The 16,915-nt window shown below is 46.6% G+C and overlaps 1 protein-coding gene across 1 annotated transcript; it reads left to right on the top strand.

Moving 5' to 3' along the window:
* Window positions 1-1,450: 1,450 nt before the first annotated feature.
* Window positions 1,451-16,486, top strand: RPL22 (ribosomal protein L22). The gene is made up of 4 exons (XM_077458301.1): window positions 1,451-1,578; window positions 9,902-10,006; window positions 14,648-14,772; window positions 16,280-16,486. The coding sequence occupies exons 1-4, from the start codon at window positions 1,567-1,569 to the stop codon at window positions 16,422-16,424; spliced, it is 387 nt and encodes a 128-aa protein (XP_077314427.1). The 5' UTR covers window positions 1,451-1,566; the 3' UTR covers window positions 16,425-16,486.
* The last annotated feature ends 429 nt before the right edge of the window (window positions 16,487-16,915 follow it).

The raw sequence follows: 16,915 nt of genomic DNA, 5'->3' as shown, positions 1-16,915 counted from the left end.
AGTGCCTCCTCATCAGGGCCACCTATCAGTGCTGTATACTAGTGCCTTCTCATTAGTGCCAACTATCAGTGCTGTTACTAGTGCCTCCTCATCAGTGCCACCTATCAGTGCTGTATATTAGTGCTTCCTCATCAGTGCCACCTATCAGTACTGTATACTAGTGCCTCCTCATTAGTGCCACTTATCGGTGCTGTATACTAGTGTCTCCTCATCAGGGCCACCTATAAGTGCTGTATACTAGTACCACCTCATCAGGACCACCTGTCAGTGATGTATACTAGTGCCTCCTCATCAGTGCTGTATACTAGTGGCTCCTAATCGGTGCTGTATATTAGTGCCTCCTCATCAGTGCTGTATACTAGTGCCACCTCATCAGTACTGTATACTAGTGCCTCCTCATCAGTGCTGTATACTAGTGCCACCTATCAGTGCTGTATACTAGTGCCTCCTAATCAGTGCTGTATACAAGTGCCTCCTAATCAGTGCTGTATACAAGTGCCTCCTAATCAGTGCTGTATACAAGTGCCTCCTAATCAGTGCTGTATACAAGTGCCTCCTAATCAGTGCTGTATACTAGTGCCACCTCACCAGTCCAGTATACTAGTGCCACGTCACCAGTGCTTTATACTAGTGTCACCTCATCAGCGCTGTATACTAGTGCCTCCTAATCAGTGCTGTATACAAGTGCCTCCTAATCAGTGCTGTATACTAGTGCCACCTCACCAGTCCAGTATACTAGTGCCACGTCACCAGTGCTTTATACTAGTGTCACCTCATCAGCGCTGTATACTAGTGCCACCTATCAGTGCTGTATACTAACTAGTGCCCACCAGCGAAGGAGAAAACATACTTATTTACAAAATATTATAGCAGAAACAAAGAAAAAAAGTTTGTTTTTTTAATAGCGCAAAAAAAACAAAAAAAAAAAAACAGTGGTGGTGAAATACTACCGAAAGAAAGCTCTATTTGTGGGGGGTGTAATTTGAGTACAGTGTAACATGACTGCGCAATGGTCATTCAAAGTGTGACAGAGCTGAAAATTGGCCTGGGCGGGGGTGCCCGGTATTGAAAAGGCTGTGCCCGGTATAAATTGCAGAGTTCCCATAGGCCACCTGTAGACTGTAGATCTAGTAGCTCAGCTTCTCGGTCATCACATGCTGGAGACTGCAGATCAATTAACCAGTTTGCTGCCGGAGCGTCCGGCCGTTCAGCCCCTGCATGGTTACAAAGTACACAGCAATCAGTTCAGCCATCGAAAGACTACACGCCGCATTGATTAGCTGAGCGCTTGCCTGCTCATCACATGCTTGTTGACGCCGACGACATTATCCGCTTACGCATGCGTAATCACGTTATCCCGTACTGCGCATGCCCCGTAGCCTCGCACTCATACCACTATATAGATCGTCTACCGATCCATCGATCTTCTCCGCGTTTGACGACCATGGCTGCTCCGCCCACGCATGCGCAGTGGCGTTTACTTGTACGGCGCATGGCCGGCCGTCCCTTTACGCACATAGCGCATGCGCGGCGGCCTCCTCTTCCTTTCAGCCATCTGAGGTCGCCATGGCTCCCCAGGTGTGTATGGAGCTCCCCGCATTATTGGGTGTTGGGGGTCCGGACGGGCCCCGGGGGTCGGCCTGCCCGCCTCGGCTCGTTCCCCTGTGGATAGAGAGGGCGGTCCCGAGATGTCCGGGTGTGATGGGAGGACAGAGCGGGGGAGAGGAGTGCGGCGTGCCGGGGAGGCGGAGGCCTGAGACCCGGGGCGGCTCGGACACCGATAGGCCCCGTGTATGGGGGACCCCCGACACTGACGCCCACAACACACACATCTCCTTCTACACAACCCGATTGTATAGGAGAGGGAATACAAGGGCGCCCACCCCCCCCCCCCCCCCACAATCTGATCGTATAGGAGAGAGGGAAGACCAGAGCCGCCATAGCGGAGAGAGCTCCCCCCCCCACAATCTGATTGTATAGGAGCGAGGGAAGACCAGAGCCGCCATAGCGGAGAGAGCTTCCCCCCCCCCACAATCTGATCGTACGATCTCCTGCACATACACGGTGCAATCCCCTGCAGATCTGCCATCTCCCGTGTAGTGCCTGGAGACCAGTACAATGGATGGATTTGGTCCTCCTATTACATCATATTAGTGTTTGCAAGTCTAAAGCTGCCCACACACCATACAATCTGATTGTACCATCACATTCAGATCATATCTCCCCCCCCCCCCCCCCCCCCCGATTGTGTACTGATGAGGACACGCCTAAAGAACCCAATTTGTATTGTATCCAAACGGACAAAACCACCCACTACAGAGACAATCCAAAGCAGAATCTACAATTGGATTGTATACTTGGCCTAATGCCCTATACACACACACAATGAGATTATCAGACAAATGAGCTTTTTAATTGCATACTAATCTCAGATCGAAGCCAATGAGTTTTCTAAAGCCTCAAATTCCCAAACGACATAAGAAAGAGAAATTTGGAATTGATGGGTTCTAATGCATTTGTACTGTTTTCAAACGATAGCTGTACTGATTAAATCGTGTGATCGGGCATCGTACAATTTTTTTTTTTTTTGTGCATGCCCAATAGAATAATATGGGATGAACTGCCCTGATCTGCTCCCAAAAGCTCTGTACTAATGAGCCGATTATCGTACGATCGCTTTGAAAGCAGTATTTTCCTGTACAATTTTCTTATTGTGTACACTTAGATTTTCTGTAGATTTTTGTCTATACAAAAACCGTATGAGGGCAAATACACACACACACACACACACACACACACACACACACACACACCCCCCCCCCCCTTCCTGTAGTTACCTCCTATATCACAGCCCACACAGCACGGCCTGTTGGATGGATCAGAACAATTCTCATTAGGCCGTGCTGTCACATGACCAATCACTCTGAGCCATCCTGGAAACCCTGCAGAGACCCCGCTTTGGGAGGGAGGTTGGCGGTTGTGTGCCCCCCCCCCCCATTTTTAAATTTGTCCACTGTAAAGGTGAACTTCTATTTGGCTCGGATCGCATCGGTGACATCTGAGGTGCGTTCTCAGCTCTCCGCCAACATCTAACATAACTACATGACGTGTCTGAGACAAGATGAAGCTTGTCAGCTCCTTCCATGCAAGTCTATAGTAATGAAACTGTCTACAGGTCTGTGATGTGTACACTGCAACTGACACCCTCCAATAGAAATCACTCGGCATCTGAGGTGCATTTTCTTAACACACTTTAGACATGTCAAACACATTAGAGGTGAAAGTACTATTTCCCCCCCCCCTTCAAAATTTACCATACCGGAGAGTGCAAAATATGGTGCAGCTCTGTATAGAAATCAATGAGCTTCCAGGTTTTATTGTCAAAGCTTAAAGTGGTGTTGCCATTTAATAGAAAAAAAAAAGTCAGAAGCTACAAATACTGCAGCTGCTGACTTTTAATAATCGGACACTTCCCTGTCCCAGGGTCCAGCGATGCCGGGGAACGAAGCCCCCTCGTCTCCCCCTCTGTTCAGTGCCGGCATTGTAAATGTGGGCGCCCAGTGCCTTTACAGCCGGGCACCCGCTGCCCATGCGCCAGAGGTGCCGCGATTGGCACGCAGTCATCTGGGACCTGTCGCGTGTCTCAGATGATTGACAGGAGGGAGGGGGCAGATCTGAGCCCTTCTTGGACCAAGGGGAAGTGATGTCACGAGCCCAGGCACTGGAGGAGGCAGACTACGAGAGACCCCCCTAGCAACAGCCATTTAGAGGCAAGTTAAAAAAACAAAAAAGTTATTTAGGAACATTCATGATTTTTTATTTTATATTTCTGGATGCAACTCCATTTTAACTGATCAAGCTGGCATTAAAAGCGGATTAACACAAAGCAACCTCCTGTGCTTGGGTGCCCGGTCAGCTAAGTAAGGTGGCACAGCCAACCCCTTTAGCAAAGTCAGTGGAATGTCGCAGGTCTTGCTACCCTCCTCAGAATAATGGGTATATCCGAAACATACAAAAAGAACAGGAGGGGGCACGACAAACGAGCTTTAAAACCAGGCTCATCCATGCTCCGATAGCGAGCAGTATCTATCTCTAGATGCAGCCTGGACCAGATATTTGGAGGAACCAGATGGCATCGCAAGCGGCTTATGCGTAACAAGGGCGAAACCCTCTTCCTCAGAGCCATAGCGATGGTAGTTTGACCACCTCTGGTATCCCCTTAATGTACCCCCAGTCACGTGTGGGTGCATGCCCACCAGAACCTGCCACACCTACATGAGTAGGCTTCACCTACCATATCCATCCATCACATGTTGCAGACAGTGTGCTGCTATCAATATCCCATCACCATCCCTGGGCATGACATCACGACATAGCATGGCCTGCATATAACTATCATCTCACGCACAAGTCATCCGCTGTGTCCCCATACAATACCGGAATGCTATTACCACGTGTTTAGTATATATTTTTGGTTTTATACCGAAAAAGTACATGCACCACACTTGCCATGCTCCAAACAGTGCAGCCTCACTTCTGATGTTAACACTGGCTATATTATGTGGAAGGCTGGGGGACAATTAGAGGTAGGGATGCAACAGATCATCGCCGATCCTTGATCCAAACAGGATCGGCACACGCCGCGATCAGCGGTCTCGGCCTTAAGAAAGGCCGTGGCTTTGGCCTAGTTCCAGAGCGCCGGCCATCTTGGTGCATCCGTCGGCGTTTGCAATGTGAACAACCTGTGTCATGACGCCGATTCCTCTCTCCCCTCTGTGTACAGATCTGTACAGTGGAGGGGAGAAATCGGATGGCAGCAGCGTTGTGGGCTGCATCTGTAGTGCAGTCACAGCCATCCCTCCATATTCTGCCAATACCGTGCCAGTACCCTGCCAATACATAGCCTGCCATACCCATCCAATATTACATTGGGGGAGATGACAAGGCTATTACAGTGGGGACTATATGGTGTTGGAATTTTCACAGGTTTTTGCAAATTAAATTATTTGCTGATCCGAAAAATGATCCGATCCGAGGAACGATCCGATCCATCAGTTTTTTGATCTGTTGCACCCCTAATTGGAGGGGACCTGAAGAGCTGGAGGGGGAGGGTTTTTTTGTTTTTTTAAAGGTAAGTCCATTTCCCTCCAACAACAGTATATTAGAGTGTAGAGCCGATCGTATTGCCACTCCTCCGCGTGGCACACACGCCCAGACGAAACCAGTAAATGTGGGTAGATTCGCGCTCCACCCATCCCTTCCCATCACGGCCTGCGTCACTTCCGCCCTCTTGAGAGATGGGAAGCTCCCAAGGGACAAGATAGGCTGCCGCCACCAGGATGTTGATTGGATGCCATGCAGAGCTGCACCAAATTGTGCACTCTTCAGTTCTAGTAAATCAACTCCAATGTTTTCGTGGCCACATACACCCGCTTGGATGTCAGATTGCCAGCAGCGGATGTTGGCGCATCCTCTGTATCTCAATAGATATCAATGGGATGCCTGCATATCCCAGTATTATACAGGATTTATATAGCGCCAACAGTTTTCACAGCGCTTAACATGAAGGCGGACATTAGTTACATTACAATTTGGTACAGGAGGAATCAGAGGGCCCTGCGCAATAGAGCTTACAATCTAAAAGGGGAGGATGGCTTTGTAAATTGTTAGCACAGTATAGGTAGACATGGCCCTTACATGGGGAGTATGCTGTAGTTGGTACACCCCTGTGAACGAGGCCTTAATGTCTGCATAGGCTGTTTATATAAAGGACCCCCTGAAATAATTGGTAGCAAGTGATGATGCACGGTAATATGCAGTTATTCTGCATGGTAAATGGAGCCTTTTTATTGCCTACTCATGAAAACAGAAACATTAGTAATGCACATACAGTACTGCATGCACACATCTATAGATGTACCCTAAAGATTTATATTTATTCCCGGAGCCATCTAAATATAGTACTTGTGAGCAGTTGGTGAAAGAATCCTCCGCAGTTCTGGTGATTCTGCTGCTGTGGAAACCCTGTGCTGTATTTTTGGCATGTCTGATGGTTGCAGATATGAGTGCGGAGCTCTGTCACAATGTGGTTACTATCACACATGGCACAAGTGCAAAAAGCACACAGCTGGTCCCCAGTACAGTGTGAGGATACACTAGGCTCATGGCACAGGTGGTGGGTGACCTGTCAAATGTCAGGGGGTGACAGGCAGATCAGTTCTGAAGACCCCCCAACAACTGCATGAAATTACTAAGAGGCGGCAACAAGACCTCTGGACTGCAGCTGTGGGTCGGCGGTGTCATTGGAGGCATCACAGTGGGTCATGTGATTGCAGACGCAGGGAAATTTTTAATTTTTTTGCCAGTAACTGCATTTATTTTTTTGTTTTTGGAGCCTGTAAAGCCTCTTTCACTGCAGAAAAGCACCGCTATTTTTAATGGCGCTTTACCGCTGTTTTTGTGCTGTCACACTTTGAATGACAATTGCACGGTCATGTAACATTGTACCCATATAAAAAATTTTATATATATATATTTTTTTTTGTTTGGTATTTAATCACACTTCATTTGTTTAGGAAAAAAAACTAAATTTCTCTTATATTCACCAACCGACACAGCTCCTCTCTGTAACTACATGGGTTGTATAGCCTGCCATTAGGAGAAACTAGGCAAAGTTGTTACACCAGGGCTCGACAAACCCCGGGCGCCAGATCGCATTGGCGACTAGAATTTGTGATCTGGCGCCTGGGGCAGCACAGCGGGGGTATCCTGTCTCCTTCCACCCCCCCCCTGGCGTGATCGTGTCGGGCCGCGCCGCCGCCGGCCGGTAATTGAGGCCGCGGCTTTGAGGCCTTCTGTGGTCCTATGTTTAGTTCTGTAATCTGGCGCCATCTAGTGGTGGCTGTTGGTATGACAGCCAGCGATGCTAATGAAGCTTTCACTGCCCACCCATCTCACCTTTACTTAGAATAAAAAAAAATAAAAAATGTGTGTGTGTGTGTGTGTGTGTGTGTGTGTGTGTGTGTGTGTGTGTGTGTATATATATATACATACATACATACACACACACACACACACACACACACACACACACACACACACACACACACACACACACACATATATATATATATATATATATATATATATATATATATATATATATATATATATACACACACATACATATACACATACATATATATATATGTGTGTTTAGGAGTTCTAACAACCTAGAGAATAAAATGGTGGTCGTTGCAATACTGTCTGTCACACCGTATTTGTGCAGCGGACTTACAAGCGCATTTTCGGGGAAAAAGTCTTATTTTTTTAATTAAATATAACAGTAAAGTTGGCCCAATTTTTTTATATTGTGAAAAATGTTACACCGAATAAATTGATACCCAACATGTCACGCTTCAAAATTGCGTCCGCTCATGGAATGGCGACAAACTTTTAGCCTTTAAAATCTCCATAGGCGACGTTTAAAAAATTCTACAGGTTGCACGTTTTGGGTTACAGAGGAGGTCTAGGGCTAGAATTATTGCTCTCGCTCTACCGAACGCAGCGATACCTCATGTGTGGTTTGAACACCGCTTTCCTATGCGGGCGCTACTCACGTATGCGTTCGCTTCTGCACGCAAGCTTGGCAGGACAGGGCGCATTTAAAACATTTTTTTTTTTCTTATTTTAACTTTTTATTTTTTCACGGTGCTTTTAAAAAAAAAAAATTGTCACTTTTATTCCTATTACAAGGAATGTAAAAATCCCTTGTAATTGAAAAAAACAGGACAGGTCCTCTTAAATATATGAGATCTGGGGTCAGAGAGACCTCAGATCTCAAATTTACACTAAAATGCAATAAAAAAAAAAAAAAAAAAATTGTCATTTGAAAAAAAAAAAAAAAAAAATGTCCCTCTAAGAGCTATGGGCAATGACATGGAGACAGGTGGGGGGGCCGCGCTATCCTCCCCTCACTCGTCTCCATGTCAGGCCAGGGACAGGTCTGGATTGCCGTTACCGACCTGGCTCCTAACTTTTTTAGCTGGCTCCTAGATTCCAAGCAAATTTGTCAAGCCCTGTGTTACACAATACACAGAACTTCAATCCCGCCCTGGGGGGGGCCTCGTGCTATCAACCCTTCCCACTGCTCTTATCCGCTTCAGGTTTTTATTTTGCCTAGTAAGGAGCATGACCTAGGAAACCCTGCGGGCCTCTCGGTCCATATTTTTACTGCAGGTTTGCTACTTTTTGCGCAAGATGAAAGATCCTGAGATCTATCAACTGCCGGTGTCTTGTCAAATAACGTCCTCCATCGGATAGTGTCCGCTGCGTACTGCGCATGCGCAGTACACAGGAACACAGATTCTGAAAATTGCCGAGGATAAACGGCGCCTGCGCCGTGAGTCCAGGTTCTATCCCCACTATCCAAGTGGACATAGAGTTGGAATAAAAAAGCCGAGCACAGCGAGGCCCAGCCCGAAGCGTGGCGAGCAAAGCTCGCCCGCGAGGGGCCCTCTAAAATTCACAACCCTATGTCCGCTTGGATGGTGGGGCTACCACCTCCACTCACGGCGCAGGCGCTGTTCAGCTTCGGAGATTTTCCGAAGCTTCGTCTGCTCCGTACTGAGCATGCGCAGTACGGAGCGGACACTATTGGATGGCCGGACTCTATACGGCAGAACACCGGCTGGGTGACAGGCTGGTTAATGATATCCTTGTAGTCTCCAAAGTCCGGCCCTTGAGTGTGAGCAGGCCGCAGCTACGGCTCGCCAGGCCACGACATGCCTCAGCTCCAGAGGTGGTCGGTGAGCTTCAATGCTCCGGGGTATACATATAGGACTCTGGGAGTACAATAGATGCCCTTCCATAACTGGACGAGCGCGCTGTAGCAGTCCTTCAGCTATATTGAGGTCGTGCAATTCCATTGCAAAGGGCACATAAGTATAACAAGTTTGTTTTAACCACTTGCCGACCGGGCCATAGCCGAAAGGCGGCTACAGCGCGGTCGGCTTATTCTGGGAGGGCGTCCTCCCAGAATCTTGCTCCCGGGAAAATGCGTACACAGCAACACAGATTCGGAAAATTGCCGAGGATGAACGGCGCCTGCGCCGTGAGTCCAGGTTCTATCCCCACTATCCAAGTGGACATAGAGTAGGAATAAAAAAGAGCCGAGCGAGGCCGAGCCCGAAGCGTGGCGAGCAAAGCTCGCCCGCGAGGGGCCCTCTAATATTCACAACCCTTTGTCCGCTTGGATGGTGGGGCTACCACCTCCACTCACGGCGCAGGCGCCGTTCAGCTTCGGAGATCTTCCGAAGCTTCGTCTGCTCCGTACTGCGCATGCGCAGTACGGCCCGGACACTATTTGATGGCCGGACACTATACGGCATAACACCGGGACCCAAAGACCCTGCGCATTATGGTAAATGGCCGCTGGTCGCATTGGAGAGATCACTTGTAAACAAACCTGCAGATCATGACACCAGTTCCTCCCTCCTCTCTCCGCACCGATCTGTACAGTGCAAGGGGAGAGAAGGAGAGATCGTTTGCAGCAGCGCTGTGGGCTGGATCTGTAGTGCCCCATACTCTGCCAATAAATTTTAACAGAAACAAAATATATTCTTTATTTTTTGCGCTATATAAAAAAAAAAACCCAGCGGTGATTAAATACCACCAAAATAAAGATCTATTTGTGTGAAAAAAAGGACAAACATTTCCTATGGGTACAATGTTGCATGACTGAGTAATTGTCATTCAAAGTGTGAGAGCATTGAAAGCTGAAAATTAGTCTGGTTAGGAAGGGGGTTTAAGTGCCCAGTGGTTACGTTAAAAAAATTCATACATACACATGCATACTAATTTTTTTTTTCTAATCTGAATGTTTTTATGTTCCTTTTCTCAGAAAAAAACAGCGACAAAGGGCAGCAAGAAGAAGAAGCAGCTCCTGAAGTTCACCTTGGACTGCACACACCCTGTAGAAGATGGCATCATGGATGCTGCTAACTTTGTAAGTCACCACTTGTGAGTCCGTCGCTCTGCATAGCGGTGATTTTCTTCTGTGGAATTCTGTGTCCGAGACTATTCCCTTTCTGGAAACCTTTTAAAGGATAAGTTCACTTTTACATGTTCCCACAGCTGCAGCCGCTCCATGATCCACCTCCTGTAGTAAAAGCGAGTTGGGGGTCTTCTCCCCGAGTTTGATGTCACGAAAAAAAGGGCCATTCATACAAAATTGCTCCAGTGCTCAAATGCTAGCTGTGAGTTAAGTAGGGAAGATCTCGGCAGTTCTGTGAATGGGTGAACTACAAGTATCAACGGTCTTTGTAGATGTCGGCTTGTAGTTATCAATGAACTGATATGGCGCTGTTGAGCGCTCTAGGTAGTTCAATGATTTGCTGTCATTGAGTAACTGCCTGTCCATGTGAGGTACGAGCAGACCGCTAACCTTGAAGAATGTGTTTACTTCCTCTTTGTCTCCCTGCAAAGGTGAAGCATATTGGGCTACTATGCATCACATAGTAGCCCATTATGTGTCACTTATCTGACCCAAGAGCCAGCGATGTCACCGCTGTCCCCTGTAGTCCGGAGTATCCATATTCTTCCAGGAATCACTGCTCCAGACAATCACAGTGTCGGAGCATCAATGACATCACTCCCACGCATTTAGGAGATATTTACTAAAAGAAAGTCACAGCCTGGACCTACAAGTAAGCCTTAATCTAGGCTTACCCGTAGGTCAAAGTGGTTTGTAAGGGTTTACAACCTCCTAAGTCTGACCAAGTCGCTGGACATAAATTCCATTGAAGTGAATGAGGGCGCTCTTAAAGTGGGGTACCCCCTAAAAAAAAAAAATTAAAAGTCAGCAGCTACAAATACTGCAGCTGCTGGCTTTTAATAATCGGACACTTACCTGTCCCGGGTTCCAGCGATGCGGGGGAACGAAGCCCCCCCCTCGCTCTCCGCTCGCGGCGCCGTCATGCATACTGTGGGCACCCGGCTGTGGCTTCACAGCCGGGCACCCACTGCGCATGCGCGAGCGGCGCAGGGCGCCGTGATATGCCGTACAGTCACCTGGGACACGTGACAGGTCCCAGGTGAATGTGCGGCGCAAGGGGAAGTGATGTCACCAGCCCGGGCAATGAAGAAGGCAGACTACAAGGGACCCCCTAGCAACCGGTATTTAGAGGTGAGTAAAAAATTTTTTTTTTGCCAATTATTTTTTTTTTGATTTTTTTAAAGAATTTTAAGTAGTTTTATTTTTTGGGGGGCAACTCCACTTTAATGTACGCTACTGAAGTTACTTCGACTTTAGAAAAGGTTCCTGTACTACTTCAAGGCGACTTCTAGCCGACTTGTACCCATAGATTTCAATGGAAGTTGCCTCCAAGTCAGATCCTTTCTTGATGTGATTTGGATCTGACATGACAGATTACCCAGGAATTCCCTCAAGTTGCCTTGACGTTGGCATAGGCCCCTCCCTCCTGTTGAGTGTCCCCACAGCAAACAGCTTGCTATAGGGGCAGCCAAGCTGCTGCTCCCTGTGTCCATTCAGACACGGATCTGTGGCCCTGCCCCCTCTCTCTCATTGGCTCACTGACAGCAGCTGGAGCCAATGGCACTTCACTGCTGTCTTAGCCAATAATAGAGGGTGAGTCCCGGCCTCCCGAGTCTCTTGTGTTACGTTACTGGATCGAGCTGGGGCACAGGTAAATATTGGGCAGCTGCTGCTGCACACGGAAGGCTTTATATATTAATGCATAGAAATGCACCTTTTTTGCCTTTTTATAATCACTTTAATATTGCAGGTAAAGTTTAAGCTAAACTGACTCCAGCTACTTCAAAAGCATGCAAAGCTACTAAACTTTTATTGCATCAAAGATCGCAGCTATGAAGCTTGTAGTTAGCAGTTTCTGGGGTCTGAGCAGCTGTACCCCCTTTAATGGAAGAATTATAGGCTCCAGTGCTATACTTTACAGGTCAGACTAACTATTAAAAACAATGACAGATGGGCCATTAGCTGTACTGCCCCAAGATGCCTTCATATTACTGCACATGGTTGGCGTTCTCTATTTTGGACTAGGCGATGTCCTGAAACCCTTTAGTGTGATGCATCATGGAGAATGTCTTATAGAGGTTTAGGATAGTCAAACTGCTGTCCACACAGGTTCATTTGACGCCAGGGGACCAATCGCCCTCCACTTGCCATCAAAACACCTGTTTATTGGTTAGCACTTCTAGGGTCCGCTCAAATTCCCATCAGGACATTATCTGCATGAAGGTGGTTTGGGTTTCCTCTAGGCACTCCGGTTTTCTCTCAGGCCGGGTTCGCATCGCATTACTCCCGCCAGCAGTTCACACTGCCCTATGCGGACGGCTGGGAGTGTCAATGATATGTTAATGACACCCCCAGATCCGTCCGCATATCGCAGTGCGATCTGCCGACTCGCACAGGAATCGGATCACCCCATGTTCACACCATGCGATCCGATTCTGTTGCGGACCAAAAAAAGGGTCCCGTGCGAGTTTGCTGCGGGAGCGATGCGAATTCAGCCATAATATCTGTATGGCTGTACTCGCATCGCTACGGGGATCGGATGTGATTTGCGGTGCGAATCACATCCGGATCTCCCCCCGCAGCAGTGGGAACCCAGTCTCACACTCTAATTTGGCCCTAATATGTGTGTGAGAGAGAGGTAGGGACCTTAGACTGTAAGCTCCTTGAGGGCAGGAACTGATATGAATGTACAATATGTAAATTGTTAACACCATATCAATACCGGTAATAATCGGCTTGAGAGAAGTGTGGATATTTTGGTTACTGAGCAGATTCTGACTAAAAGTATTTGTCTATTACGTCCTTCCCCCTTTTGCTCGGGTTCAAACTGCCCATGACTTTGAAGTCAGACCCCAGCGAGCGTGACTTCGGCACGACTTCCATGTGATTTCTTTACCAGAAGTCCAAGTTGTACCAAAGTCGGAATGCTCAGACACACATGTCTTAAACATAAACTGCCTTCGTGGCTCTGAAGAGGAGGGCTTGACCTTCAATGTGTGTCCTGTATGCTATGATGTCTTCCCATACCATACTGATCAAATGCAAATTTTTATCACAGGGGTCTGTGGCACATAGTTTAGAAGGTATGCAAGCATAGAGAACAGCATTGGGGAATATTAGCTTATCTCCACCTTTATTAGTATTTTATTAAAGCGGACCTCCACCCAAAAGTGGAGCTTCCGCTCATTGGAACCCCCCCCCCCCCCCCTCCGGCGCCACAATTGGCACCTTTTAAAGGGGGGGTGCAGGTACCTGTACAGTACAGGTATCTGCATCCACTTTCGGCATACATATCCGCAGAATCTGCGGATATTTGCGCCCCTTTCCGCAGGTCTCCCGCTGTCTGCTGGTAAATATACGGATCCCAGAGACAGCGGGGACCATCCTTATTGCGCAGCGCGACTCGCGCATGCGCAGTAGGGAACTGGGAAATGAAGCCGCAAGGCTCTACTTCCTGATTCCCATACCCAAGATGGCGGCGGCAGCACTCAAGAGATCGGCTTCGGGTGCCGACATCGTGGGCGCGCTGGGCGGGTAAGTGTCCTTATTTTAAAAGTCAGCAGCTGCAGTATTTGTAGCTGCTGGCTTTAAAAAAAAAAAAAAAAAAAAAACGGCGGACTCCCGCTTTAACTGTGGATTAATTTCAGTTCTAAACTTCAATGTGTTATTTTCAGTAAAGCCCCATACACACAAATCAGATTTTCTGCTGATTTATATATATTTTTTTTTTTTCTTCAGATTTACCAAAACCATACAAATTTTGAGGTCAAACCTTAGGAGTTAAAATGTGTATGCAATCAGGCCCTTCACTACATGGTTTTGGCAAATGAAGACAATCCGCAGAAAATCTGATAGTGTGTATGGGGCTTCACTCTCATATTGTGCATCAAATATCTGATGGGAACCAGTTCCCTTATGTCCCTGAGGCATTCTGACCATTCTACACCAGCATACAGATAATGCTGGTCATGGCCAGTTGTCTCTCAGCTTCTAATCTGAGCTTTAGGAATCCAGGAGGGGTAGGGTGGGTGTCATGCCTGTAATCAGCCCCGCTGATACCCCACCCGGTGGCTCCTGGAAAGAGTCTCACATTGCTACCAAGCAGCTCAGCAGCAGCGTGCCACTGCTCACTGAACATGGGCACCCCCCCCCCCCCCCATTTCTGCATAGAGGGGTTTCTAAACATTACACCGCACCAGAATAACAGTAATTCTAGTAGAATGTGCAAGATTAAAGGCTATCCTTTAAAATTGTTAGAGGATGGGATATGATTGTCCAGTTTATCTTGAGCTGTCTACCTCAGAGTAGGCAGTCTGATTCTACACAGCATTCTCCTGTATGCTGGACTATTTTGATTGCATAATTCAACTTGAACTGTAAGTTGGGGGGGTTTTAGATTGTCTTTGGCATTCTGATGTTTTTTTCCTTTATACATTCTGACCTGATGCATGCCCCCCCCCCCCCCCCCCCCCTTAGTCTGTTTATGGGGATTTGTTGGTTATTGTTTTGACCTGTACCTATTGTGCATTTTGTGTTATTCTATGCTTTCTCTGGAAAAAAAATAAAAAATATTCAACCATAAAATTGTTACAGGAACAGTTCTTGCACGACCGCATCAAGGTGAATGGAAAAGTTGGAAACCTGGGCGGCGGAGTGGTCACTATTGAGAGAAGCAAGAGTAAAATCACTGTGTCTTCAGAGGTGCCATTTTCTAAGAGGTGAGTTATGCCGGGGAAGGACAGATCACGGTTCAGTCTTCACTGGAGCTTCCTATGGGTCAGATATTCAAAACAGACCTGACACATCAGTAAGAACACCTAGAATGCTTGAAGGTAAAAAACCTTGAGCCTTTACAACCACTGTAAGGTAAGAAACCTCCCATTAAATGCTCCCTACCAGACATCCTTATCCAGCACTGTCTGTGAGAGGGAGAGGAGGCAGCACTGTTGCTCTCTGAGACCTGCTGCTGTAGTTCAAATGCTGTAAGAAGACGGAGGGGTGAGAGCAAACTGTGCTGTGCGAGTCTATAGACACACACAACCTGAGGCCACACGTCTGGCTCCATAGGAAGCGGCTTGCTTGGGGTCACTCTCTTGTATGGAGCAGATAAGTATTTTATTAAGAAAAAAAAAACCTTTACCCACTTATTAAATAAAATAAAATTGATAGACATCTCTCCATATGTCTTGGATTATGGGGTGATGAAAAGCAGTTCTAGATGTCATCAAAAGGTAAAATTGCATTCAAGAACTAGAATAAAAGTTAATTCAACGTGGCCAGCGTTGGCTCCTAACTATTTAGGGGTAAGGACTAGTTAGTGTTAAACCCAAAAATAAAAGTTTCAAATTACAGCCCATCACTTCATAGATGTGATGGCTGCATTTGTTTTGTTTTTTTACATTATGTTCTTGGCTTTTCTTTTCTCCTTGTGATCCTACTAGCTGTCCAGACAAAGATGGTTGAGAAACCATTTACCACTGACTGGTCCTTACAATGATCAGCTTTTATTTCTGTAAAACCTTTATCCCAAAATAAAAAAACGATCTGATTTATAAAATGTTAGCTGGCATTTGGATTTAATCTGTTAGTCAAGTCCATTTATATCTGATAGTTAATCTAACAGTCCCCTCATCCCAGACTGATATTACTGATTGACTACTTCATTATGCAGACTCTGCAAGAGGAAGAGTTATTGGCAGGATCACCAGGTGAAAAAGCCTACAAAACCAATGCAGCCACCGCATCTAATTAAGCTGCAATATTACATTTTTGGGTTTGATACCACTTTAAGTGGGCAATAGAGGAGTGGGGAAGATATGGCAATAAAATAATAGTGGAAGTATGCCTGAGAACATTATAGGAGGCTATGAAGGCAGGTAATCTGAGCAGAATCAGAGGGCAGACAGGAGCTGTGTCAGGGATAATGTGTGCCGAGCAAGAGGGTATGGTAGTGGGCAGTAGGTTTTGGTAGGCTAAGCAACCCATTGGTTTCTTGGGGCCTCCAATGGTGACGCCTGCCTGTAGATGTCCAGTATGTATGGGGTGACCCTTTGCCCTATCAATAAAACTATCAATCTGTTTCTGCAGCAAGCTAATATATTAAAATCTATCTCAAGGCAAGCTCCATACAGAAGACTTTTACAGGCAGGTGTATGTAGGAATTGGTGCAATGTGCCTGCAGTTTGTAAATGACTGTGTACTTTTTTTTTACTTTTTTTTTGTTAGGTACTTGAAATATCTGACCAAGAAATACCTGAAGAAAAACAGCCTCCGTGACTGGCTCCGTGTGGTTGCTAACAGTAAAGAAAGTTATGAATTAAGATACTTCCAGATCAACCAGGATGAAGAGGAGGAGGAAGATGAAGATTAAATGTTGGATCTGGATGTTCATTTTTTTGTTTTTGTATGGCCCCAAATAAATATGGGAACAAATCAGTGTGTCAGTGTCTTCTCTTGTGTATAGGATAGATTTAGTCCTAGCGATGGGTTTGGTGGTCAGTGGGAAGAATTCACCTTTTTTAGATTGGTGGTCAAAATGTCACTCTTGCCAGCAACAAAAAAGATCATTGATGTCATGAAGTTGGCTCTGCCAAGTGGTGCTGGACCCAGAAATTGACATCAAACTGGAGGTTAATCAGCCACAGTTCAAAAAAACCCCCTAGAATAACCTCCTGAAGGAACACTGGTTGAGAATGGTTGATCTAGTGGCTTAATGCAAATGAATATCTTGCTGATCCTCCCTGCCCCATTTAATGAATGTGCTTCCATTGTGGAGACTCTTGTATATTTGGTAGCATTAGAACTGTAAGCATACACAGGGTGCCGTGAAGAGACCTTGCAGCTTATGCATGCGTTTGCAAA

Source organism: Lithobates pipiens, unplaced genomic scaffold (genome assembly GCF_037356315.1).
Source record: "Lithobates pipiens isolate NorthernLeopardFrog02 unplaced genomic scaffold, aLitPip1_a1.2 Scaffold_27, whole genome shotgun sequence".
NCBI lineage: Eukaryota > Metazoa > Chordata > Amphibia > Anura > Ranidae > Lithobates > Lithobates pipiens.
The sequence above is the reverse complement of the archived record's forward strand: the minus strand, read 5'-3'. Positions and strand labels throughout refer to the sequence as shown.